The following is a 27,830-nucleotide window of genomic DNA, read 5'->3' as shown; positions in this document are numbered from 1 at the left end:
AGTAAACAAAAATAATTCAAAACCTTGGCTGGCATTCCATTAAATTGCCAGTAATGTAATTCTAAACTGAAAGACAGTGCTTTGCTGTTCGTGCTAATTTTTCTCCTCGCAATTATGGTAATTCACTCCCCTAGAACATTAGCTTATAATTCCATTACAAACGCATGTGCAATCTTAGCCAACCTCATTTTCTTCGTGTTATTGAAATAATTATTGTACAGTGGAGAAGATGTATGTTTGAAAAGCCTGTTTGTTCTTTTTTCAAACAACAAGCTGCTCAGCCCGTATAGTAAAAACATTGTTTTCTCAGGAGGTCTGTTTTATGAGTTTGAATAAATGACAGCACTGAATGGCTGCAAATGATTTGAAAAACTGAACAAAAGGTTTTAAATGTGTTCCGTATTATCTCAAACATAAGAGCATATGTCAATTTTGAAGGGAGTTTTTCAGCGTGAATGTAGAAGCGTATGTGTGGGGAACAGCGCAATGAAGAAAGTGGCAGGGAAAAAAAATGCTCTTATATCTTGGTTAGTACCCTGTCAGCATTAAAAAATGTAGTTTTATTACAACAACTATATTTATAAATGTGGTAAATTAGGCAGGTATTTCCACTCAAAAAATGTAACACTTAACATGTTTGGGGGGGTTCTCCAACCCACATACACCTCTCATTTACAGTGAACCTCAAAAAGAAATCACCATTTTGAGATGCCTGCTGTCATGTCCAACAAAGACTGATTGAGCTGAACAGACCTCTCATTAAACTGTTGGAATTCTGGAATCCTCCACGTGGTGGCAGTAATGAGACATTTATGGTCAGTCTTTGTTGTTAATGGGTGTTTGGCCTAATATAGAATTTTTTTACCACAGCAGTGTAAGAGTGAATGTCAAAAAGGGATATCCTTTCTTTCATTTTGTGTTACCTATCCATCTTTTACATGAAAGGGGTTACAAAATATTTGACTGCGGTAGCTCACGTGTATATTGTGAAATCAATTCATTAGTCACTAACTAGGTTAAAGTTTAAACATACTTTACTGTAAAACAAACATACCTAAGGTATGTATGGATTTTCAGTTTGTCATTACTAGGATCAAAGGAGATGCATAGATATACAGTATATAGTATATACAGGACTTACTTCAGGCTCCCTCTGGTGGCGATACACCACTAATGCAACAGGACATGGCAAGCTGTTTTAACATGAAGTCCTCATTTGCTGGTATTAGCAATTTTAATACTGATATCAGTAATGTAATACTGATATCAGCAATTCTATTTTTGATATCAACAATTTTCAATGTTATTTTTTTTATATCAAAAATAGAATTGTTGATATCGGAAATACAATTGTTGATATCAAAAATTTAATTGTTGGTATCAAAAATTGAATTGTTGATATCGGAAATACAATTGTTGATATCAAAAATAGATTTGTTGATATCAAAAATAGTACCTTTTATTTTGATATCACTAATTGTATTTCTGATATCAAAAATTCTATTTTTGATCTCAAGAATGGCGTTTCTGATATCAAGAATATTGTTTTTGATATCAAGAATGGCATTTTTATATCAATAATAGCGTTTTTGATATCAAGAATGGCATTTCTGATATCAAAAATACGATTACAATACTGATATCAAAAATGCCATTCTTTATATCACAAATACAATTCTTGATATCATAAATGCAATTGTTGATATCAACATGCCATTCTTGATATCAGAAATGCCATTCGTGATATCAGTAATGCCATTCTTGATATCAGCAATTGAGGATTAAATGTTAAAACGGCTTGCCATACATTATTTATACAGTAGTATTACATTCAAAGTGGCACACTGGAACCTTCTTCAAGCAGCCAATTTTCTGTCTTAAGCAGTTACACATTTTAAGTCTGTTTATTCACTTTTTTTCTTGTTGAAATGTTAAAAATATGTATTTGTAAAATTTAATGTAATGAGGGACAGGGTATTTTTTAATTCCTTCAAACTTCAACACTTGTAACTTGAAGTAAATATTTTGAAATGTAAAGAAACTAATGTACACTTTAATTTGAAAATAAATAAACTAGTACAAGCTTATTTTTAAAGAAAACATTTCATAATATACCACATGTGTACTACTATTACTATTTTGGTTAAATAATGTAGGGTGATCCGTTAGAATAAAGTAATGCATTGTAACTCTTTATTATCAGATCAAATACAGTTGAAAATATATGTCCGACGTCATTTCAATTTGACCTCTCCAAGATGGCAGAGAGCTGTAACAACTGGAGTGGCGGAAGTAGAAAACGAAGCTACTGGGACACGTTGTTGCATCAGATTGAAGATTTTGGAATGGCAGCATCTGGGGAACAGGGTGAGTTTTCCTAACAATAAAGTCTATTCATGGGATACATTCTACAAGTAAGAAAGCTATTATCTGACAGTGTGGTTACACTTATCTCCGTATTTTAATCGAGTTATCAGGATCATGAATATGTATCGTAGATTCAAATCCTTTCAGATTCAAACAACAGCAATATAGGAATACAATAGCAAAATCAAACAACAGCAATATAGGAATACAATAGCAAAACATTCTTAGTTCTAAATGAATGCAGACAACCGATTTACGAGTCCTACAGTATCAGCAATGACCAAACAGAATTCCCTTCTACACATAAAACAGCGTGCGTGAGATTCTATTGAAAAAAAAGGAATTGCAGTTAATATCCCTTTATTCTTATTTTGTGATTGGGTAACGTAGCAACTGAAGCAGACTGCCACTCAAATGCAATGCACATTCAGGTTTGACTGAAATAGGTCACTGCATTTGTATAAATTAGTCTTCTGTTTGCGCTTCATATTAAGGAAATGCTAGTGGCGCCACCTCTGCTAATCCATGTGACAGTGAGTAGAGCAGGACAGGGCGTCTGAGTGCCTGAATCCAGCGCTTGCGTTCCCCAGTGATGCAGAGTCCCTTAAGAGTAACAGACTTTGTGACTGCCTGGTAATATTACAGTCCTGGTCTCATGGGTCAAACCTTTAACAGAGGGTATATATATATATATATATATATATATATATATATATATATATATATATATATATATATATATATATATATATATATTCAGAACTCACAAAATGCAACTTAATATGACTATTCCAATTAAACATTTGAACTTTGGCTTTTTAAGACGAGAATTGTTCACCAATCCAAATTCTTCCATCCTAAAATCAAAGGTTAAACTGTTAAGACGCATTCCCACTGTGTCTTTTGGGCAGTCTGTTTTCATTTTATTTACATGAAAATAAAATTATTAGAATGTACTAGGCATTCTGTAATAATATAAAATACTGCTGGTACAATATTCAACAGCCCTAGCATCTGTTGTTGATGGGGGCATGTATTTATGTCGTTTTACACATTATTATACAAACGACAAGCCTTTATTAAGTTCTATAAAATACTTGAGGGATTTTAGTCCATTCAGCCAGAAATGTTTTGTACTCTCCTGGTTTTTCTCTGTCTTTCTTGTCAGGGTCATAAAAGGTAGGCTTCACAGTAATATTATTTGTAAAGTACCTGCCATACACTCCCTGCTGTGTATATCTGTAATAGAAGGTAACATATCTCCAGGTTTTCCTAATCAGAATAATATATTCTTTTGAACCTGGATCTCTGCATCAGGTTACATGTCAGTGAATGTGTCAGTCTTGGGAAGGACAATCCATTTACACGCAAGTGTTTGCTGCATAGCGCAAGTGTTTCACTTTTTTTTTGTCCCAACTTTTTTCCAGTTCTAGTTTGTCAAATCTCAGTGATGTTAACACATTGCCTTACGTGACATTCACACAAGTGCCCAATTGTTTTGCTGGTCATAATTTCACTGAGTCTGGTGAAGCCAGTTTCCTGTGTTACATGTAATAGGACCCCACCTCATTGCTGGTGCTCCATTACCCATAGAAAACTTTGTATTCCATTAGAAGCAGGTAAAATAAACCTTGGGGCTCAAACCAGTGATACTCCTGCAGTAGTGACTTGCATTGGTAGATACGTAGCTTGCATGTTACTGTATGCTGAGTATTGAGCTTGTATCCTGTAGGGGGCTCTTATTTAAAGGGTACACCCTGAATGTTCATGGAGTGCTGTACTGTGTTTTTTTCTGTTTACTTTTGATCAACTTTCTTCAGTAGCTGACTGAGTTGAAAATGTAAAAAGTGTCTCTACCCGAGGAGCCTTCTCAGTCGTTATCTTACCAACTAATGAGAGTGGGTCTTGTTTTTAAGCAAAGGGAAAGAGGGTACTGCCCGCTTGGTCCCCTCCAGAAGGAACGGAGCAGCCGAGACTCCACCTGTACAACAGCCTGACTCGCAGGAAGGTGAGGGGGTATTGTTCTCTCCACTGCATATCCCTGGCAACGGGAGTAGAGTGGAGGCCCCTGTGTATCTGTCTGTATGGCCATCCTTCTGTATGTCACACACTTCAGTTTTACATATATCATGAGAAACCCCTGTCCGTTTGCTAAGGGCTTTCTCTATTGTGAGTATTGGAATGTAGGTATATGTGGAGGGCCTGCCAATATTGTTCATGTGTATGTCTGTCACACCCGTACAAATTGGTAGTGTATTGGTGGTTAACACTTTCATTATGCTAATAGCTCTGATTTTATGTTGACATGAGGGTGTGTATGTTACAGCTGCATTAATCGATTCACATGTCTTCATTGACTGTATTTGTGATCAATTATTTATTGAGGTTTGATTAGGTACTCTGCCAGTGAATGTGAATAAAGCAGTGTATTAAACAAAGACTCAAACCAATCGCACATTAGAAACATGCTCTCCCACCTTGATTGTATATATAGACAGACAGACAGATAGATGTCTGTTAAAAGTCTGAATATTGCCAAAATCTTAAGATTTACTGGAAAATGTCAGAAAAAGACTGTCTTTGGACATTTACCAGTAAATCTCAAGAATAACCAAGTGCCTTTACCAATAAGCTGCGGTAAATGTGTCTGAAAAGCAATATATTGCTTCATAATTCCAGACATTTACCAACTTACTTGGTAAATGCTGATAGTAACGGGTAAAACTTTTTCCAGATTCTGACTTTTACTGTATCTATAGAGTTATATTTACTCACACTCACACTCACACACACTCACAGTCAGACCCGCACACCCCTGTTGTTTACCACACCTGCTCTCTCTAGTGTAGTATGACATTTTCTTTGGCCCTCATCACAAAAGCCCATTTTGATAAATAAATCAAGTTTGCTGTCCTTTTAACCCCCCTTTAGAGAGGGTTTATTCTCATTTTTCAAAGCACAGTTTAACATAAGAAATGTGTTTAAACAAAACAAGCCTTTAACGGTTGTTAAGTTTTCAGAACAGGAATCAAGAACAACACACTATGGCCAAACAAGCCGGCTCAGAGCCAGGCAGAGCCAGTATTAACTGCTGCTTCATGTTCCCTTGTACAGGACGAGTTTGTGCCTCAGAATGGGAAGCAGGTGTTGTGGTACTGCTGCGGACCCACTGTCTACGATGCCTCCCACATGGGACATGCAAGGTAAAGCAATTCACAGCCCCTCCTCAACTGTGTGCAAGCAGGGTCTACAGCTGAACTGGCACTACCAATGTCTTCAATAGCTAAAATTGCAATAAATATAGTACTTTGCTGTTGTCTTTTAGCGGTGGAAAGCTAAAACAAAAACATTTTGAATAAAAACTCAGCCAGTGACTGTAAAGCATTACGTACTGAGGGCAAGCGACACAAAGTCCAATCCAGTGGGGTTGTGAGGGGGAGAGATTGACATGCTCAACAGCCAGTGCGTTCTGCCAGTTGCTTTACAAATTAATTAAATCAATGCTGCCAACTTATCTTTTTTTTCCCCAAGTAACAAAAAACATTCGAAAAACATGCACCATGAATCTATAGTTTTGTATAGTTATAGTTATACAATAGCAATATCACAACTGCAAGGCTTCCAACTCTTATGAGGTGTACCTGTGAAGATGAATTCTGACTCCAACTTTGTCTCTTTTTCTAGATCTTATATATCGTTTGACATCCTGCGAAGAGTCTTAATGAATTACTTCAAATACGATGTATTCTACTGCATGAACATCACAGACATTGACGATAAGGTAGGACAGATTTGCATAAGCCAGATGCTTTAATAAAGACAAATCCAGCTAGGATTATTTCATTTCTTAATCGTGTTTATTTGTATTGTTTTTTAATTGTTTTCATTGTTTTAATTATTTAATTGTCCACAGGGAGCATTGACTCTCCTACAAGTTATTTAAGCAGAATTGTCAGGGACTGTTTCTCATCTATGCTCTACCAGCACACAGCGAGCTCAGGTGTGCACCGGCAGGGCTGGCCTTTGTCCTCCAAGGGCCGATAGCTTACCCACATCTACTGTACAGCTCTTGAGTGTAAACAGACAATTGGCTTGTTTGTGTGTTTGGAGGATGCCCACTCTTTGGAGAATTTCAGCTGGATTATTATAGAATCAAAGACTTCTAAAATAGTTCCCAGTGTGTGAGACTTTATCTTCTAACCATATGGATTTGTATTTACTCATCAGATCATAAAGAGAGCCCGGCAGAACCACCTGTTTGAGCAGTACAGAGAGAAGATGCCAGCTCCTACACAGGTCCTGGGAGATGTCCAGACTGCATTAAAGGTAGTCTGTTACACTTTGTTCATCCCCAGTGCTCTCTGCCAAATGCCCTTTCAATACAGACACTTAACATTCTTTTAATAGCTCGCAGATGAAAGCTTATCTTAGCTGTATCTTGTGAACATCAAGTTGTGGTGGCACTTGGTATGGACATTTCCCAGGCTTTCCTGGAATTGTCCAAGTTGTGCTGAGAGAGAGAGAGAGCGTCGTTATACTACGTTGTAGTTGCTTTATTACCGTCAGGGCATTATAAATGAACAATGTCAGGTACATCAGCAAGTCAAAATACAAAAGCATGGTGCTGTGTGTATACTATACTATAAAAAAAATCTGTGAAAATGATTGCGAAGCACTGTAATACAGTGCATTCCAAAACCAGTTCTTACTGTGCTTTCTCAGTCTATGCCAAAGTAATGTTTTTATTTTACACCAATGTGTGTTAACTTGAGACGGAAACAAGAAGTGTGCACACATGGTGGTTATAGCTCAGCCAAACTCAGTAACAGGGCATTTCATCTTTGTCTTCCTTCTCGTAGCCCTTCCTGGTAAAGCTGGCAGAAACAACAGACCCTGACAAGAAGCAGATGCTGGAGCGCCTTCACACAGCAGTGACCTCAGTGCTGGTGCCCCTGCAGGAGGCAATGCAAAGGGGAGCAGCCACCAGCGAAGTAGCGTCCAGGGCAGAGGTAGAAGATGAACCTGTCACTCTAATCTTGCTGGGGTTTCACACAGGCAGAATTTATTTACCTTATTAAAATACAGTGGAAAGAGGTTTGGTGGAACAGCTGACAAGAGATATTGGCTTCACTGTTTAGATTCTCAAATGAAACCACCACAGGGATTTTGTATTGACACAGCAGCCTCTCTCTCTGAATAAAATTTATAACTGTTAGCTTTACTTCAGTCCATTTTACTGCCGAATAGTTCATACAGTAAACTAAAAGCAAAAAAACTCCAAAAAACTGATGGCATATATAGTACTACAGATATAATTAATCTTTTGTTTACCTAAATATCAAGAAAAACGACTTTGTTTAACCTATAGGCTATTTCTTGTTTTAATTAGAGACTGTATTTTAGTAATTCTGGTCTCTAATTAAGAATTTGAAGTTTTAATCATTTTTTAGAGCACTGTCAACCAAAGAGAATGTTTATAGCACTTTTCCAAAAGTAATCCTTTAAAACTACTTCAAACATCCTTTACAGTTTTCCAAATAAGCCTTATATTTCTTGTATGTTAGTATTTATGAACGCACATGTTTTTAAATATTCTTAATATATGTACTCTGTATTTTGTTCCCAAGCTGTTACTCGAAGAAGCCAAGGACCTGCTTTCTGATTGGTTGGATTCCCAGTTAGGCAGTCAGGTCACTGAGAACTCCATCTTTTCCATCCTTCCAAAGTACTGGGAAGGGGAATACCACCAGGATATGGAAGCACTTAATGTAAGCTTCTTTTATAAATCACATACAGTATTTCTGTAGTGCCTTTCATAAAAACCTCAACACAACAGGCTGCAGGTTTTTGACAGGCTGGCGAGTGGATAGAGGCCCAGAGACAGACTGTAGTTCAAAAAAAAAAAAAAGTACTACTTTTATTATAAATAAACACAAAATAAAAGGGCACAAGGGCACAACTAAAGATGTTTAAACACAAATAATAAAACAAAAAGCAAAACTTACAAAAATAGACTTCCAGGCTGGGCGATGCCTTCACTGGATCAAAAAATACACCAAACCAAAAACAGCAAACACAGCCACCAACTTGCTTCCTCATCTCCCTCCTCTCAATGGGAAGCAGAGGCCTCCTTTTGTCAGGTGGCTGGGCACTGATCGTTAATTATGCTAATCAACCCCAGCCACCTGAACACAATAAACCCAGGCAGGTAGGGGAATTTAACCCCATCCCTCCCAATTTATAAAGGGCAGAGCTTTGCTTTGCCACACACCTCCCCCCATGTACAAAGTACACCGACTAATCGGCCAACTCCCCCCTCCCCCCTCCCCCCCAGAGTCCAGTTATGTCTCTTGGGTGGGCTGTTTCAGTGGGCGGTGGTGGGCGGGGTTGATGTTGGAGCCCCCAAGCAGCCTTTGATTGAGGGGACCCCGGATCTCTAAGGTAGTATGGCGATACTGTCATGGGACCTGGTCCCTCCAGCAGATGCAGTGCTGGCGGGCAGGCAGCACCCCAGGACAGCATGGGCGCAGCCTCCTTAGACGGCGTGGATCCCCCTAGCAGCGCCAGACCCTTCGGTGGCGTTGGAACCTTTAGTGGCACTGGACCCGCAGAGGATGGCCGGCTCCCTCTAGTGGCAGAGGCGGGGACGGCAGCCCGGCTCCCTCTGGTGACAGAGGCAGGGACGGTGGCAGTAGACCCTCGGGAGGCATAGGAGACAAAAAGGAGACACCAGCAACCCCAGGCGATCCAAATGTGGCATCCCTGAGCAGTGCAAGGCAGGCATCCTTGGGCCATAGTTCCTCCCTCTCTGGCTTGGGGAGCGGCGGCTCGTCCCTCTTTGTTGGAATGACTGGGGTATCTCCCATGTCCACCGCCAGGTAATTAATAACCATGAGGGCAACCTCTGGGAAGGATGCCGGGTGGTGTTGTTCCTCCAGCTTTTCCCACATGCCCGGGGTGAAAACCACCCCTCTTCCTGGGCCTGATTGTAGGGGCATCCTGCCCAGTTGTGGCCGTCCTCCTCGCAACGGCCACACCAGTTTGCCGATGGTACTTCTGGGCAGGACCTCCAGCGGTGGTCCTCCTTCCCACACTAGGAACAGCAGGGGGAGGCTGGCCAGGTCCTCCAGCGGTGGCTCAACCCCAGCCACCTGAACACAATAAACCCAGGCAGGTAGGGAAATTTAACCCCATCCCTGCCAATTTATAAAGGGCAGAGCTTTGCTTTGCCACAAGGTTGTATTTTTATTTCCTGTCATTTGCCAACCAGCTGCTTCCCCTAATGGTTGACATGCTTTACCGCTGTTGACATGCTTTTATCCCAAAGACACAGCTGAAATGAAACTGTAACTGTCTGAAAGCATATGCCTACAGCGAGCTTTCTTTAGCCTATTATGGTACCAGATATATTTTATTTCAAAACAGAACTATATCGGGTTGTTTTCAAAACTTCACATATGAATTAATGGAAGTGCACAGTAAGTATTTGTGTGAGCTAGTACCACTACAGTGATTAAGGGGGGAAACGTTATTTATTTTTTATGTTGTCACAAAGGATCCATATTCAGTAAGTGAAGGCATCGTACAAACTAGAAGCAAACAGACTGTGAGTGGTTTATGAATTGAAATGTCCATTCCGAGGGATACAATGAGATGGATGAGTTCTGCAGTCCGATTTGTGAAATGGCTTCCTCTCTTTCTAGATCCTGCCTCCGGATGTGCTGACCAGAGTCAGTGAGTATGTACCAGAGATTGTGGCGTTTGTGAAAAAGGTGGTGGAGAATGGTTATGGGTGAGTACAGTAACACCAAACACTTCCACGTGAGTCTTTGTTTTTCGTACAGTCACAGTACATCGGTGCGAGTCCGGCTTTTAGACTGATAGTCTGGATTAAAAGGATGTGATGCTTGTGGGATTCAGTAACTTGGCGAGTACTTCGCGTTGTTTGTATTCTGATGTTACAGCAGGTCCGCTACATGAGTTACATTGTAAAGGGTCGTTTTCTCCCTGCATTGCAGGTATGTCTCAAACGGTTCTGTGTATTTTGACACAGCGCAGTTTGGCAGCTGTGAAAAGCACTCTTATGGCAAGCTGGTTCCAGAGGCTGTAGGGGACCAGAAAGCACTGCAGGAAGGGGAAGGTAGGAGCTACACCTGCACGTCTGAGTATATCTAAAGAACCTTGGTTCCAGTTCAGATTAACCCTTTGAGTTGTTAGCTGCATCAGGGTCAATTTTTTTTCACATGCGCTGTTTATTTTACACGTGCTGTTTAAAAGTAATTTTATTCACAGTAAAACAGGTTTAAAAGGCACTGCATATCAACAGGACACTCAGTACTGCATCTCCAACCCCACCCAACCCCTTGTTCACTGTGTTTATCACATACCTCTTCATAGTAGTGCATACTGATAAATCATCTCCTGATCACTCGTTTTATCACCAAACTCCTCAATAATGCTGTCCAAGTCATTATTTTATTACTGTAACATCTCAAAAAGCTTGGCAAATGTCCGTGATATTCTTTGAGTGCTAGATACGGAAGCAGCTGTCTTGTTTGTTTATGTCTGTGGTGATGGGACTATGCGTATTGCACAGATCCGCCTCCTTTTTTTCACTCGGCCATTGAAAGCTTTTCTCGGCTTTTTCCGGAGAAAAAACGACTAGAGACCTGTGCTTGATGTCTTTTTAATGATGTCAGACCGGAAAGGAAAAATTGTAATGTCGCACCTGGTCCAACATAGGACCGCAAAGGGTTAAAACTGCTAAATTCTTTAGAAAAGGTTATTAAGAGTATCACCCAATAATATAAGCAGATGGCTATCTGTCTGTCTTTTACATACATTACATTTTACTTGTACCTTGAGATATCCAGTTGATCAGGTGTAAGGTTATTTAGATAATATTGGGGAGATCTGTCTGTCTGTCTGCCACACATCCATTTTACATGCATATACAGTGGATTTAGAGCAGGGTAGTCTCTCTTTTCATGAGACTGTCAGCTTTAATTTCATATTTACAGCCTAGGTGGGAACAATTCATCTTGACAGAGAACTTTGACATGTAGTAAACCATTCAATAACATGGGGAAAGCAGAGTGGTAATGAAAAGACCAGTGTAACTTGTTGCAGGTGACCTGAGTATCTCAGCTGACAGGCTTAGTGAGAAGAGGTCTCAGAATGACTTTGCCCTGTGGAAGGCTTCAAAACCTGGGGAGCCATCATGGGACTCCCCCTGGGGAAAGGTTAGTATCTCACAAGCTTATTAAATTTAGCACTGAAGTCTCATTCATTGGTTTCTTTTCTTTTTACTGCATTCTGCCATAGATCTTCCGTACATTATCTAACTGACAGCTGAGTTTGTGTAGTCTCCAAAGGCAGTTAGTTAATCTGTAGGGAAAACGAAAGCCACCATAAAATAATAACACAACTGCCAGTCTTGCTTGAGAGAGGCCCGGGACTGAACGGCTGGTAGGGGTGTTCACGATAGGTATGCTTGCGTGAGGAGCTGTGGGGGCAATTAAACCCACATTTCATGATTAATTGAATTCAATTAATAAGTGTTTCAGCCCAGACTTTTCCTTTTAATTTGATAGGGACGGCCAGGCTGGCACATCGAATGCTCTGCAATGGCCGGCTCCATCTTGGGAGAATCCATGGACATCCATGGAGGAGGGTTCGACCTCCGCTTCCCTCATCACGACAATGAGTTGGCACAGTCCGAGGTGAGGCTTTCAATGCATATCTGACCACATTCATTTGTTTCCTCGCTTTAGTACTGTTTGCCTCCCTGCTAACTCAACGTTTATTTCTAAAAAGTAGAGAGCCCAGGACAGTATAAGACAAGGAGTGGTTCTTAAAAAACAGTTGATATAAATTCATATTTTTAAAGCTATGCTTTATTACATCAGCAAAAAATTATTTCAAGGAAAATCTGTTTAATTTTTATTTTTTATTTTTTTTAAAGAGATTTTAACCTAAAACTGTTTGACCCCTGCAGGCATATTTTGAGAACGACCACTGGGTGCGCTATTTCCTGCACACAGGTCACCTGACCATTGCTGGCTGCAAGATGTCCAAGTCTCTGAAAAACTTCATTACCATCAAGGATGCTCTAGCAAAACACACAGGTACTGTGAACTCATCCATACCTAGCAAACGCAACAGTGTCAATTTAGTACTGAAAGAAGCTTCATTCAGTGTCTTCAGTTGAAGACATTGATAAAGGCTTCTGTTCAAACATTTCTCACTGACTTGACGCTTCTTTTAGTATTTATAAGCTGTAAGCTCATACTAGGGTAGTCTTGCTAGCTCGGTTTCATGCAAGCCCATGATTATCTGAGCTAGTACATGCAAGCAGGACTCCGGATTAGACACAGAACGGACTCTGCTTTAAATCAAAATATCTGGTACTTGTTTACAGGTTTGTTTGTTTTTTTCACAATTATAGTTTATTGACTTCAATACCATTAACAAGCCATTCATCTCCCACAACAGTACATCAATATAAGTAAATGAATAAATCATATTAAATAGAGCTATGTAATTATGTAACCTATATGGTGTTAAAGCCTCTAAAGCCAGATTTCTCCATAGAAGTAAGGACATAGGTTCAGTATCCTTCCAGGTACAAAGAATACGTTTTTTTCGCAAAAATTAAAAGATTAAGAAATAGTTTACCATCTGGATAAGAAAGATATAGGTCAGAGGCCGGTTGCAATAAACACATAAGCTAGACTTACCTCCCAAGTCAGATTTGAAATCCACCCCCCAAGTCAGACTTCAAGAAAATAGATGCGGTTGCAATATGTCAAGCTGGACTTACATATAAGTCAGACTTACTTTTCAAGCCTGGGTATGGGAGGCTTAAGTCAGACTTGTCATTTCAAACCACTTACAATTCTAAACTGAACAACAATGTCTAGCCTCACATGTAAACTACATATGTGCAGAGCCCTCCAAAGAGAAAGAATATTTAGAGGCCAAACCAATTTTTTTGATATTTATAATGGTCTTGAATTATATTCCTGTTTCCGTATTTCCTGAGAAGGTTTTTTTTTTTTTTTTTATTTTTTTTTATCACCAATTTAATAAAAGACGACCTCCATAGTACCTCCTGAAACCAGGCATTACCACCTGCCGTACAAGTTTGTGTGGCCCAGCTGCAGCTTTCAAGCAGTAGTCAGGGGATTTGATGGGAGTAAATAAATCTACGGCTTCAAGATGAATCCATGCAGTGTCATCAGCCCTAGCATGGAAGATACCTTGTTTCGTCATCTTCCCAAGACCAGCCGAACAGCAAGCTGCATATAGAGTCTGGTTTAAAATCGCGCGTTTCCCCAACGTACTCGGAGCAGTGGACGGGATACAAATCCCAGCCCAAGCTCCTACTGTTCACGAGTACGGCTTTGTGAGCAGAAAGGGGTTTCATTCATTAAACGGGCAGACACGTGGTGTTTAAATACATTTTATCATATTTTATAGGTAGACTACGAATAGGTAATTGTGGGTAAAATAAGTAACTAAGGTTAATTGTGAAACATTGATGGCATATGCAGAGAGTGTGGTGTGTGTCTGAGTCAGTACAGCATCTTATTCACTGTGGCAAGAATGATTTGGAAAGGGAAATTATGATTACTCATCTGAACAAAATAGGAATTTCAAAGATAACACTGGAGGAAATATTGGGAGATTTTTAAGTATTGTTTATCAGAGCAATTAACATTGTGGATAGAATATAAATGTGAAGCAATCATGCAGGTATAGCAAATCTTACTCCAGTCCTGTAGGTTACTAATAAACCAAATCGATTTACAAACAGCCGTGAATATAAATAAGAAATTCCACCTACTACAGGGTGGTGTTTACGCTGAGAGACAGCAGGAACTGGCAGTTGAGAGAGCGAAGCAGCAGTTTGACAGAGAAAGGGAGACGTTAGCATGTGATAATCATCTATACAGTAATGCTATTCGACAGGGTTGACAGAAATAAAAGCAGCCTAATACATTTCCACTGCTGAAGTGTGCACCTGATAGATTCTGTGAACGATGAACTGTCCCATCCTTGGAAAATTCCTCTAAATGTTGGCTTGTCAATAATAAGCTGAGATAAACAGCCAATCTCAATCAGCAGTCCGCCCCCTGTTTTTGGTCTTTTCATTTCGGAGAATTCTCTCCTAGCATTTCGTCAACCGTCCTGTTTACCTCCGGGTTGACAGAGTTCACAGCTTCAGTGATCTTTGCCCAGTCTTGATTTTTCTGTTAAGCAATGTCATGTTTTTTGACACTTCGTCTAATATAGTAAGCTTCTTGGGTTCAGAGAAATTAATCTCTTTTTTTCCCTGTTAGCCATGAAGTCACAAATCAATCTAATAGTAATATCAATGATGTTTGACGTTAAAGTCAATCGAATAATAAACCGTAAAAATGCACATGTTATGATTCTGTTACTTATTGCTGTTTCTACTGGGGGTTAAAAAAAATACAGAAACGTTTAATTGTGTTCGTAGCCATTTATTCTCACTTTAGATTTCCTGTTCAAGTCCGGCTAAGTCTTTGATATTGCAATCGTGCAACCGTTTCTCAAGCCAGACTCGCTCCAGCCCAACTTGACACAAAAGTCAGACTTCAAGACCGACTTTATTGCACCTGGCTCCAGAAGTATCTCCCAGTATATCCTGATTTATATGAAAAAAAACACCTGACCAGATTTTATTTTTTTTGTTTTTACTTTAGTACAGTATCAAATTGAATGTGAGAATTGTCTTTGCTATATTTCCAGCATACATAATTATTTATTAATTTACACTTATAGAATTTATGAGAGGTAAAGTAAACAATATGTAGTGTTTTATATTGGATCGAACACAGTTTTGCATTTTGTGACGATAAACAGACATTTTTATTGATCAATTTCCTGCTATTATTTTCTAATTTTAATTTTAAATGCATTTTCCCAATATGATTTTAAAGGGCCATCAATGGTCATTTGAAATAGTCTGTATAATTTTGACATCAAACAATGCAAGTTTTTAGAGTCAGACAAAAACTGCTCCAATTTGGTATTCTGTGGAAGATAAGGTGGTCCATTATATCATTTAGAAAGAGTGCATTTGTTATATTTTACTTTGAGTGTCAAAGAGAGAGAAGATTTATCAGTGAAAGTGTCTTTAATTGTATTCATGCCAGCATTGATCCAGGAGTTAATGTCTCGATTACAGTTTTCATGTCACTTTCCCATCATGTGATTTGGAAATGCTTATACGTAAATGTCTGGGTGAACTTTGGTCAGAAGTTAAACATTTTAATCCTTTCAGGTACTGTAGTCTGCAAAATCCCAGCTTCCAATGTTACTAATTGACATTGTTTTTTGGAAGATGAAGTTTGGAATTACAGCCTGCAGTGCTACCTTATGTGTAAAATAAACACTGCTGCCACCTCTGAGTTTGTTTTGTACAGCACTAATTTGATCCCCACTTTGCATTTACTCCTCCTTAAATGCAAATGTAGACCATTGAAACCCCTCCAAACAATTTTTAAATTAGTTTTTTTGGAAAACCTCAATAGTCTGTTGCTATTGTTCAATCGTTTTCATAATGCTCATGCATGCACTCCGCTCTTCTTGAATATATTGGGAATGAAAGATTGTAACATCATGCAGTCTACACGCATTGGGGTGTCTTTGAGAAACTCTGCTTGGGTTCCCTCATTAAAAAGTAAAAAATAAATAAATAAATAGTCTTGTGATAGGTCTTAGCCAACCATGTTTAATTGAGGCTGTTTGTAATTCCAGATGTATATGTTAATTACGATGGCTCATCTGAGGATTATTTTAGGAGGATACATATTTAAGATGTTGTGTATGTGTGTCTATAACAGTGCTACTGAGTCTGTGCGTTGTTGAGTTCAGTTTTTGATTTCAGCTCGACAGCTCCGACTGGCATTCCTAATGCACTCGTGGAAGGACACTCTAGACTATTCCAGCAACACTATGGAGTCTGCCATCCAGTACGAGAAGTTCATCAATGTAAGCAGCACACATTTCCTCGGACCTCATGGGTTGCACTGGAGCCAACTGAATAGGCACTGCTGGTGGAGAAGAGACTGTTGTACCCTATTTTTACCACCAGGGGCCAGGTTTCTCCCTCTCCAGAACACAATGACAGGGTCTTCTAACAACCCCAGACTTGCATGTAGAAATGCCTTTAACAGCTGATCATTTGTTGGAGAATGGACCTGTTTTACTATTTTAATTTTGCTGATTAATTCAGTTAAGTCGTTGTAAGTTGATCACTGTGGTCTATGAGCACAAGTTCAATTGTTTCCATCAGACACATTATAAATGTGATTCAGTGTAGCTAAATAAAACCAAAAAAGAAAAAAAAAAGCAATTACCTTTTCATCTTCCAACCGAGCAGTTGAGGTTACAATTAGACACTTTACTGTTTGCAAATTTGAAGCAATGTAAGTGGACTAAAATAACCTTTAACACCAAAGCAAGTGAACGCAGTACTGAATGAATTATATATTCTGTTGTATTGATTTTAGTTTATTTTATATTTAAATGTTTAGCTCTGATTAGTGTTTTTTTTTCTGAATAATGTTCCATACTAAAATTGCCTTGTCTATATAGTTCTATATTATTATATTTAATCAAAATCAGTAATAACTATTTTAATAAAATGCCCGCGACCCAAATACTTCACCAGTGGGACAATAATTTACTACATTCACACGCCCAAGGAATCAATCCTTTTTGATAGATTTTTTTTTTTAAATGTCTTTTTATACTCTAAAAACGAATGTGTACATGCATAATTCAATGGGGTTCGGAGGGATCTGTGCACTTTAATGTGATTTAACCTAAGTTTCCAGATTGAAATTTGCTGAAAATATGGAGCATAAACCTTGAAGAGATGATTCAGTTGTGACTGTAAGCAAGGTAAGGATGAGTGACGTTGCTTACACAACTGTACTGTGCTTTTCTGATCTAGGAGTTCTTTTTAAATGTGAAGGATATCCTGAGAGCTCCAACTGACATTACCGGCCAGTATGAGAAGTGGGATTCTCAGGAAATTGAGCTCAACAAGAGGTATGGGTCTCTAGAACCTAGGAGGGAGTAAAACCAAAGCTTTCAAGTATGTATGTGCTCCAGCATGACAACATACTTACAAGTGCTTACAATCTGAATGCATTAAAACCGTACCTTGCACTGTTTGTAACGTGTGATCAGCCCCTTTCTGATTGTGGGTTCCATTCCAGTGATGCATTAACTCATCTAGAACAAGTGGCTGGCTGCTGGTGCAGTCTATCTGTTCTCAACTTTGATACATACAGTAAGAATCCACATGGAATCAGGACTTGCCTATAAGTATTAAGCCATTTGTACAGCTTTTATGGGGTTAGATATCTGCAATAGCACTATCTTTTTCTTTAATTCTGTCTGCTTCAATGCTAACAGTGTTGTGATTGTTCTACAGTGTTTGAAAATAAAACAAGGTAATAAATACTGTGTTCTACAGTGTCAGGGGGTGGGACATTGCGCTCTGCAATAACCTTGGTTGTGAACTCTGGGCATTGACCTAATAAATGCATTCCAGTAGATATGTGAGACCTAGTAAATGACAGAACTACAAATGAGGTGATTTGACCAGAAAGTAATGTATTGGTCTAATTTATTCTAAAGCACTTTTGAGCCAAGAGTCGTTCTCCTAAAGCATGGATCTCTCTTTTTTGTTTTGAATGAGCAGCTTGTATGAGAAGAAGGCAGCGGTACACAGGGCTCTGTGTGACAACGTGGACACTCGCACTGCCATGGAGGAGATGAGGGCCCTGGTGAGCCTGGGAAACACCTACATCGCCGCCAAGAAGAGCAGCAGACAGGCCCCCAACAGGATGCTGCTGCAGAGCGTGGCAGCCTACCTCACTGAGATGCTGAGGGTGAGAGAGGGGCCAGCGCACATTCACCATGCACATTAAAAACACAAACAGCCCTAAGGATCAGTCTTAATGAGCCACTCTTTGGTTGGTTTGTATGTCAATTGGAAGTTGACAATATGCAAATTATCACTTGATGCTTGTCTACAGCTGTTTTCTCTAGTATTGTATCAACACTGCCTCGATGCCATGTAACTGGTTCTTCACATCTCAGCCCACAGAACGTTAACGCCAGGGTGTCTTTAAGCTTTTCTAAAGTTTACTTTCTCCAAAAAGCCAACCTGCTTAAATCACCCAGTACTTCATTCATAGGGTTAAAGAAAAAAAGCTGAATTCCTACTCTTATTCTGCTACGTTGTGTATTGTTAAGGTGTAGTTATTTAAATAAGATACATTAAGCATTTTTACATCATGCCTTGCACTGTTCGTAACCTGTGATCAGCCCCTTTCTGATTGTGGGTTCCATTCCAGTGCTGCATTAACTCATCTAAAACAAGTGGTTGGCTGCTGGTGCAGTCTCTGTTCTGTACTTTGATACATAAGGCTCCCTGTGGAGTCAGCACAGTACTTGCCTTATTACCTCACATTTGAATATCTACAGGACTGCTTATCAGTTATAGTGAAAGTTGGTAATTGCATTCCTTGGCACAAGTTCATAGCGTTTCCTAGTCTGCACTCTGCCATCCATTGTTAACTCTGAACAAGGGTGGGTTTCTGTCCACTTTCTGTTTGAATGGGTGATTAATGATATTCCCACAGCTGAAGGACAGCTCTATAGGAATGCATTTGAAGCTTGTTTGTTGCAAATGGTGTCACAAATCTTTCATTGGTTCCGTTTGTAAATTGTTGGTAAAACTTTTAACAATTAATTTCTGTAAGATTTACTTTTAATTTTTGATTGACTGTTTTTATTTATTGACTCATTCTGAGGTCAAATATACATTTTCTTATGTACCTCCTTACCTTTTATTTAATTTTATTATTCCTTTCCACAATTATTCAACCACACATTTTATTACAGTTCAGATACCTGATATGGAATTGCCCAAATAATTTTCCCATAGATTTACTTCTCAGTGCCCCACAGTCTTTTCCATTCATAACTTCTCTTCAGCTCATGTATCTTCTTTTACTGTCTTCCACAATGTCACTGATTGTGGTTTGTTTAAATTGTTATGCATTAAACTTCAGAATGTTTCCTCTTTGTGCCAGGTCTTTGGCGCTATAGATGAAGTGGAGTCTATTGGATTTCCTGTGGGAGGAAGTGGCCAGAATATGGATGTAAGTAAGAAACTGAAACAACTTTTAATCCCGTCAGTATTGACACACCCACCATCGATTTCGTAATTAAATAAACTCTAAGGATTTCCTCGGGTAAAGGCACGGGCGCATGGTGTGCAGGAAAGTCATACAGCGAGGGCAGCGCAGGTTGCAGGTTGTCCTGGCTGCACAAAATGCTCAGTCTTCACTGGGGATTGTAGAGAGAGCGTTGCATTAGCTGGGGACCTCCTGCTGGTTAGAGAGGCAAAATCAGAAGGAATTGTTTCTCCTCACCATGCAGTAGCAGCCTCTAATGACCAGGCACCCAGTGAGTCCAAAGCAGACACTTCCAGGGCTGGCCAGATAAAATAAGTTCAAATTTCCTATAGGTATCTCCATTTTTATTTGCGTATTAATTATGGACTTTAAAATCAGAGGTGTATAGTTGCATATAGTTTTGAGACACCTTGACAAATGCACTTTTTCTATGGCTGCTTGACGAGCGATGGCGACATTATTTATAATCTTTTTCCCAGCTTTTGTTAGCATGGTTTGTCTTGCCCAATAGAGTGTTCCCCTTCTCATATGTATTGAGAGCTCTGGCCTTGCTCTTCATTCAGCACTGTGTTTTACACACAGCTTGAGGCCACTGTGATGCCCTACCTGAGCATCCTGTCAGACTTCAGGGAAACCGTAAGAAAGATCGCTCGGGAAAACAAAGGTAAATATTTGTCCTCAATGTATAAATGCACAATGTATTCGGTCAGAGTAATTACAGGATTTATTGGGTATGGTATACTAAGGGCTTCTGTTCTTCAGTGTTTATTTTTAGAATTATAGAAGTCGAAAAGTGAATTGATCAGTTCTTACTGGTGTTACCCAAATATTTTCTTGTGAAGTTTGAGGCAACATCACAACTTAAATCAAGTAACAGCACAGATGGGAATCCAAGTGTGTGCTGTACCTCTATCGCTACAAAACACTCCAAATTAACACAAAATATGTCCTAGTTTGGTGTTCTTTCAATATAAGATAAGGCTTGGTTTTATGTTAACTGGTGAAAATCTTCAATCAGAAATATAGGTTTACTGTATACCAATATGAGGCAAATCTTTAAATTGGGCAACAATTACAGACAAATATACTCAAAAGATTTTAGATTTTATTTGTATTGAAAGTTTGTATTTAAAATGTTCACACACCTGGAAATCAAGCTCATCTAGAATTCAAATATTTGTATGACATGTGATGTTTAACTGGAATACTCGCCCTAGCAACCACAATCTGCAGCCGCACACTGGGTATGGTCGGACCTGCCCTTTTGTGTTAGTGTTCAGATTTGTGAACACCATTAAATAAGTAAAACTGAGTGATTCCCTGTGTCCTGTCAGTCATGGAGGTCCTGCAGCTGTGCGATGCTCTGCGCGATGACGCTCTCCCGGAACTCGGAGTGCGCCTGGAGGACCACGAAGGTAAGGAGGCCCGTGCAGGCGTTCTTTCCGCATTTTTACTTCCTATTGAATCCGAGTAGATTTATTTGCGATACTGCATATACAGATATTTCAACTCCATACCATTAGAAATGTCTACCTTATCACCTCTTGTGCTGACTGTCTGTTTTGAGCCTTGTTGGTCTAAAACATCCTACAGTGCATGAAGTAACTAGGTTCCCTGGGTGCAACAGTATATAGAGTTTTTTTTCTGTCATGTTGTACTTGAAAAACCACTAATTCAAGAGAGGGAAAAACAAGCAAATCCCAAGTGATAACACCGTGTAACAATTTTTAAAAAAATTTTTTTGTTCCTGGGTAGTAAGTGTTATTTCCTAATTGCTTATGCCTCAAAAGTATAGAAAATGGCTATTATTCCCCACAAACTTTTCTTTTGTGACCAGGACAGTGATATTTCAAAATATCACTATTTCCAATGGGAAAACGGGCAAATGTGTGTCTTTTTGTTCACATAAAGTCAGAAAAAAAACAACATATGAATCCAAATTAACATGTATTTATACTAAAGTAATACAAAAATGACTACAAAAGATTTAGAAGTGAGTAGTTTTTCGTTAATAATCAATTAGGAAATAACACTTACTACCCAGGAACAAAAATTGTGTTACATAGTGTAATGTTTCTCTTGCATGGCGATTTTTTTTTTTTCTTTTTTCTTTTTTTTTTTTTGTGGTGGTTTTAGAGTACGACAGGGATTTATGCAATGCATTTGCAGTGAGCTCATGAGCAGTCTGCCTCCCTCTTATGTTGCAGGCCTCCCGACGGTGGTAAAGCTGGTTGATCGTGAGACGTTATTGAAGGAGAGGGAGGAGAAGAAACAGGTGAAGCCACTTGTTTATCAAGAGAGATACGAAGCACCTGCTAATTGTGTAGCAGTGTCTATTGTATTAATTCTTTGGACTCTTTCCCTCTGAGCAGTAAGCTGATCTGCTCCTCCCTCATTGAAAACAAACTGAGCTTAAAGCGCAGCGAAAAACATGAGCTGGAGACAAAGCCATTCAAAATTAATACATACCTGTTCATGGTTATAATAATCGGCAATCGCTTGTGTACTTTGAAAAACGCACGGAAGGCATCCTGTTCCACACATTGATTTTCCTGGGCTGTTTTGGGTTCAACATCTAAATTAGCTAGAGCCAGCTTGGGTTGTAGTATTGTTTTAGTAGAGTTGCAGGTTTAGACTGTACCTGCAGCACTTCAGTATGATCTCAGAAATAAAATTATAGTGTGATGTTATTATTTATTTAAAGCAGGATTTTCTTTTTTAAATAACTAGCCCTTAATGTCTTTTTTAAAGGCTAAGTATTTGACACTGGTGACAATTATGTGTCAAAACAAATATATACAAAGAGCTTTAGTCTAGCTATGTAAGACTCCAAATAGGACAAAGGGCAATTTAATTGACCAATTAATTTTTGAGGCACACAAAATAAAAACCCTGGGCTTCAATTCAAGTCATTGAGGTAAGAGGACAGGTAATCCCCATTGGCCAGTTTGAGTGTGTTTGCTATTCCGATACGTGTTTACTGGAGTCAGCTAAAGAGCTGGTATTTTCAGCATTTTATAATGTAACAACCCTTTCAATACGTTAAAGCCTCTTTTGACTGCATGAAACACTGAACCAGTTACCACAGGGTTGCCGTGGTTTTTGTTGTTGTTGTTGTTTTTATTGTTGTTGTTTTTTGTGTCCAGTCCTTTTGTACTGACCTTGGACAGCCCTGCGCTACAGCTCTTGGTGAGTCTGTATTTCTGAGACTCCCGCTTTTCTATCACAGGTGGAGGAAGAGAAGAAGAGGAAGAAAGAAGAGGCGGCCCGGAAGAAACAGGAACAGGAAGTAAGTAACCAGCCTGTGACAAGGATGGCTGTGGGGGTGACATCAGAACAGGAAGTGCGTGCACACACACGGCAACTGTGGGGTAAATATGAGACGCTGTTATTATTAATAAACAATAATACACTTTAAGTAAACACAAAACAGAAGGGCATGTTGGCCAAAGTAAACAAACACTATAATAGAACACAAAACGAATGAAAACGAGTACCCTTCAGGAAGGTGAGTAAGCAGGTAGGGTTTGTAGGATAGCTATCGTATTTCCAGTCTATCTCTCTCCATACAGACACGTCTCTGTTCTCCACCCCCCTTGCAAGCACCATGGGTCTCCATTTATATCCGACCATCTCCAAACTAACAAACAATCAGTCTGGAGATGGCCGCATTACACACAGGTTTAAGTTAGTCTGCGTGATTGTCAGCCAATTCAATAATTACTTAGCTGACAGTCACGCATTCTCACAAGAGGCACAACCAACAAATAATATATTGCAAATGGTTGGATGGCATTACACTCGAGCTGTATTTACATAATAAATTATAACACCAGCTTTTCTGCCGTCATATTTACATAAAAACTAATAATAATAATAATAATAATAATAATAAAACATATATATAAAAAGGTGCAGGGCACCCCGCCACACAGCTACATTCTGTGCCGTCAGGAACGAGGTACGTCTTCAGATAGGGGAAATAGGACTTCCTTGCTACTACGCTGCAGTAAACTATAAATGAAAATAATTCCAGTGCTTGCCTAGAAAGAGGCGGGGGTGAAAGGTATTAACTCATCCCAATTAATTAGTATCTTTGCAAAAGACAATCCAACTATAACTAATTCATTTATGGGGAAATAAAAAGTCATACAATAAAATTCTACAGGGGACTAAAATATTCTACGTAATTCTCTAAATTCAGCTGTTTGATTTAGGTTTACAGAATACTCAGTAAACAAAAAGGTCTTTGCATTAGAACTCGACCATCCTTCATTTGTGGAATAACTATAGTACTCCATGAATGTATATATGTATATTTAATTGTGGTAAATGTTGCTAAGTTTGTCTATCTGTCTGTCTGTATCCAATTATGATGAAACTTGAAAAGGACATTCCTTAGCACATGTGAAAGTATCATAATCTGGTTTAATGTACTAAGGTAAAGTAATGATGCTATAGTTTTGTAGTTTCCACACATTTCATATTTTCCTTTTACTCTTCATTTATTTATTCATTGATTGTCCCTAAATGAGGAGGCAACTTAATAAAAAAAAGTGGAAAATCCAGCCCGGTGTGTTTCGTTCCTGTTTTCATTCAACATGAGCACAGTACTTTAAACAAACCCCATAATCTTGGTTCTCTTTGTCAGTGCTTTGACCTGACTGGGTTTGTACAGTACATGTTGATGCATGTTCAGCACCTGTGTTTTCGCATATATACTTGTGTTGTAATAATGTTGTTTTTTTCCATTAACAGGTGGCAAAACTAGCAAAGATGAAGATCCCACCAAGTGAAATGTTCCGCTCAGACACTGACAAGTACTCGAACTTCGACGACAGTGTAAGTGTACCCTCCATGTCATTCCTGGTTAATCTGGTTTTATTGAGACATTTGAACTAATTGAAGTGTAGATTGCATGCAGTAGCTCAGTGGACCTTAAGTGTGACTAAGGGTGCTGGTTCTATGTCCATCAGGTCTCATTTGTTCTTTTCTTTATTTTTATTGCAGTCTGGTGACAAACATAGACTGTAGAGCAGTCAGTATAGTTACAGGCTGCTTGCACTGGAGAACAAAGCAGATTTTAAATAAAGATGTACTGGTAGTTCCACTACATTCGATCACATTGTGAAATTGTAATGTACAGTATATCCAACTATAACGAACTTGTTGGGGTCCAAGCCTTTTGTTCGTTATATCGAGGGCTTCGTTATAGCGAAAGGACAATCAAAATGAGGATAAATTGTTGGAGTAAGTTAATGAGATGAGATTGTGAATAAAATAGAATTACATGTTCCTGTTCCTCTCATGTATGCAATATTCTGTCTTTGTAGTTAAAAAGCAAAAATCTTGAATTGAAGCTGAACTTTTATTCAAAATCAATCTGACACAAATCATTTCAAAGTTAATCCAACATGCAAGAATCCCAAACTGAGCTTTTACTCCAGATCATCCTGACGTGAAAAGTTTTAAATGAAAAGTTCATCTATGTTTTTTTCTTGTTGTTTTTTCTCTAATCAAATTTGCTTTTGCTGCATGGTTGCTGAATAAGCCAAAACAACCTATATTCACAACAGAGATATGCCTGCATTACTGCTTTTTTTCAAACATCAATATACTTTCCAGCTTTATTGCAACATAAAATGATTTTCGTTCCAGAGGCATAGTTACACAGTGCATGCTTTTTATTAATACAAAAGAGTTGACTTCTGCAGAGGTGGCAGAAGTTTCCACATGTTTATACAAGTTAAACTTAGAAGAGGAGTGCTTTAGTCAAGCAGACAAATGTTTTGCCTTGGGTTTTGATCCGTTTACTTTTTTCCCAGCTGACCAAAAAATAGGGAAAGTGGTCTTGTGCAGCCAACATGCAACATTTTTTTAAAATAAAAGCACCGTGCTTCTTGACCCTTGACCGTGCTTCTTGACCCTCCATAGTTTTTATCCCTAATGGATGTACATAAATGGAGGCATGTCTGATGGCGGTATCATCTTGAGGTATAAGGAGGCTGTTTTTCTCTCCGTCCATGTAATTTTATTTTTGCATCTGTCTAGAGAACCGCTTTTCCAATTGTGATGAAACTGCCTAAGAATATTCTATTGCACAAATTACTGAAAGGTATATCTTGAATGCACCTTACATGTGCACAGTCGACAGGGATGAATGTAACTGGCAATGCTGGTCTTAACACTGATGTTTCTATATTGCAGGGTTTTCCCACGCATGACGCAGAGGGCAAGGAGCTCAGCAAAGGACAGACAAAGAAGCTGAAGAAACTGTATGATGCTCAGGAGAAGCTTTACAAGGACTACCTGGAGATGATTCAGAACGGAAGGATTAGCTGAAAGTGTCCTGGCCAGCAAAGCCAACGGAGGTGATCTCTGCTAGCCAGCTGAAGCTGTCAGGTGGAGGGTGGAGGGTGGAGGGTGGGGGGTGAGGGGTGAGGGGGTCAATGCTCCTGGCAGGATCGCAGGTGTCTGACTCACATCAACGTCTGAGCATTGGCCTGATCAAAGCGAGAGAAGCGCCAATCTCCATTCTGTAAAAAGGATCTCTAAACAAATAGTTATGAAGTGAACGTCTGGTGCATATACGGTATGTGTCCATCTTTGAAAATAATTTTATGGAATTAAAATATGGTATTAAAATCATTGCAGTTTTTCATTTATTTCGTATCATTTTAGATGTCCAAGCTAAATCCTGAATAAAATATGCTTTAGTATTTATGCAGTGTTGTTCCTTTTTCCCATTTTCATAAAGTGATCGTAAATTACTATGCTATGCAAGCCAAACCACTTCACTTAAGAATTTCATTTTTAGTACAAAGAAATAATACAGCAAGGGATTTTAGTTATTTAATTTCACAAGAGGATAAACTCCTGAATTCTAGCAGCTTGTTTTAAAGACTGCCCCAGAGACATCAAACTAAACAATCTGTCGCAATGATGTCCTTTCACACATTGGACATACAATACAATGATGAAAAATAAAATATCAAAAACACACCTGTTCTGGCCTCATTTCTAACAGCGTATTCGTTTTAGATGTGCAGTGGTACTATATCCAGCACTGTAAGACTGGGAAGTAAACACCCTTTTAGAATGGTGAGTTTGCTGAGTCAAAGGGGGAAGCCAACATGAGTTGAGTTTTGCAATGCACCCTGTTTAATGTGTGACAGTGTAGTGTATAAAATGCCATTTATTAATGTCCCAAATAAGAAAAGTTGCTAAAATATTTACAAATAAAATAAGCTAGTGTATAAATCAAAACCACTTTCCCAGTAGTATGTGGGCTAATGAACCACAACAAGCATACATCTACATTCATGTTATCACTAAATATCTAGTTTTGTAATACTGCATGTCTTCTGGTTAATTTTTTTTCATTTAAATTTTACATGTACTACAGTTTTTTGGGGGTTTTTTTTGCAAGTCACTTTGAGAACCCCAATGATTTAGATAATGGCATTTCATGTCACATTTAATTTAAAAAGACTTGGGGCCCTATTCATAAAACAGTTTTTCTCCACAGTATTCAATTACAGTGGTTTACAATATATATAACAATCATTGCAAAATAATAATAATAAAAAAATGGTTTAGTAAAATAGTAGGCTGTTTTGGGGATCTTTATTTTGGGTAAACACTGGTTAAACTTTCCAGCATTCTTGTCGATATCCTGTCATAGCCTGTCCTAACACGTTGCTGAGTCAGGAGCAGGCGTCTGTGCACAACAACTGTGAAGAACCCTACGGCAGCTCCAGTCAGTCACTTCTGGCAGCTGTGGGAGCTCCGCGATGCCTGGAATCCTACTCGTCAGAAGTACTGCATTCGAGCAGGAGAGATGCTGAGCCCTAGAGAACACCCAGATGTAGGAACACATCAAAATGAATGAATGAGAGGTGGCTACTCAGCCCGACGGTGCTCGTCCAGTCCTAGTAGCCGAGTGATCTCAAAATATGTTTGGGTCTTAAAGGATCCTAGTGATTAACCATCAATAACAAGTAACCCATTCTACCTGGCTTCATTGCTGCGCTTAAAGTATTGGCTAGGATTAATTTTGTCAACTTGTTTCTGGATTTTAAGATTTCAGTATTAAATATGCTAAGTCTTCCCCTAATTCTTTTTTGTTCTAGGCTAAGTAAATGTAGGTCCTTCAACCTATTTTTGTAACACATTCATTTAAGACCTGGAATAGGTCTGGTTGCTCTTTGCTAG

The 27,830-nt window shown here is 38.9% G+C and overlaps 1 protein-coding gene and 1 non-coding gene across 3 annotated transcripts; both read left to right on the top strand.

Annotated features, from left to right (window-relative positions):
* The first annotated feature begins 2,296 nt into the window (after positions 1-2,296).
* On the top strand, positions 2,297-26,264 carry LOC121330186 (cysteine--tRNA ligase, cytoplasmic-like). 2 transcript variants are annotated; one of them, XM_041276523.1, is made up of 22 exons: positions 2,297-2,367; positions 4,284-4,375; positions 5,482-5,570; positions 6,052-6,148; positions 6,595-6,693; positions 7,227-7,376; positions 7,995-8,135; positions 10,071-10,159; positions 10,386-10,507; positions 11,497-11,609; positions 11,961-12,089; positions 12,365-12,494; positions 16,286-16,389; positions 17,357-17,454; positions 18,113-18,302; positions 19,512-19,580; positions 20,199-20,280; positions 20,951-21,031; positions 21,824-21,891; positions 22,846-22,905; positions 24,375-24,458; positions 25,824-26,264. In XM_041276523.1, the coding sequence occupies exons 1-22, from the start codon at positions 2,346-2,348 to the stop codon at positions 25,956-25,958; spliced, it is 2,244 nt and encodes a 747-aa protein (XP_041132457.1). In that variant the 5' UTR covers positions 2,297-2,345; the 3' UTR covers positions 25,959-26,264. The 2 variants fall into 2 exon arrangements, with proteins under 2 accessions (XP_041132457.1, XP_041132458.1); XM_041276524.1 differs by having other exon boundaries at positions 24,375-24,475; positions 25,824-25,884.
* LOC121330430 lies at positions 18,716-18,841 on the top strand. Its single transcript, XR_005951860.1, has one exon. It is a non-coding gene; the product is annotated as a small nucleolar RNA SNORA54 (small nucleolar RNA).
* Positions 26,265-27,830: the final 1,566 nt, after the last annotated feature.

The sequence above is a fragment of the Polyodon spathula genome, chromosome 17, assembly GCF_017654505.1.
Source record: "Polyodon spathula isolate WHYD16114869_AA chromosome 17, ASM1765450v1, whole genome shotgun sequence".
In the NCBI taxonomy this organism is placed as follows: domain Eukaryota; kingdom Metazoa; phylum Chordata; class Actinopteri; order Acipenseriformes; family Polyodontidae; genus Polyodon; species Polyodon spathula.
Note: the sequence above shows the minus strand (reverse complement) of the source record. Positions and strands in the feature narration are given on the sequence as shown.

Excerpts from the sequence above, each read along its gene's own strand:
- LOC121330186 (XM_041276523.1), top strand. The coding sequence starts at position 2,346 with ATGGCAGCATCTGGGGAACAGG. Across the intron at positions 12,090-12,364 it reads ATGAGTTGGCACAGTCCGAG|GCATATTTTGAGAACGACCA; the intron begins GTGAGGCTTTCA and ends TGACCCCTGCAG. Across the intron at positions 24,459-25,823 it reads ACTCGAACTTCGACGACAGT|GGTTTTCCCACGCATGACGC; the intron begins GTAAGTGTACCC and ends TCTATATTGCAG.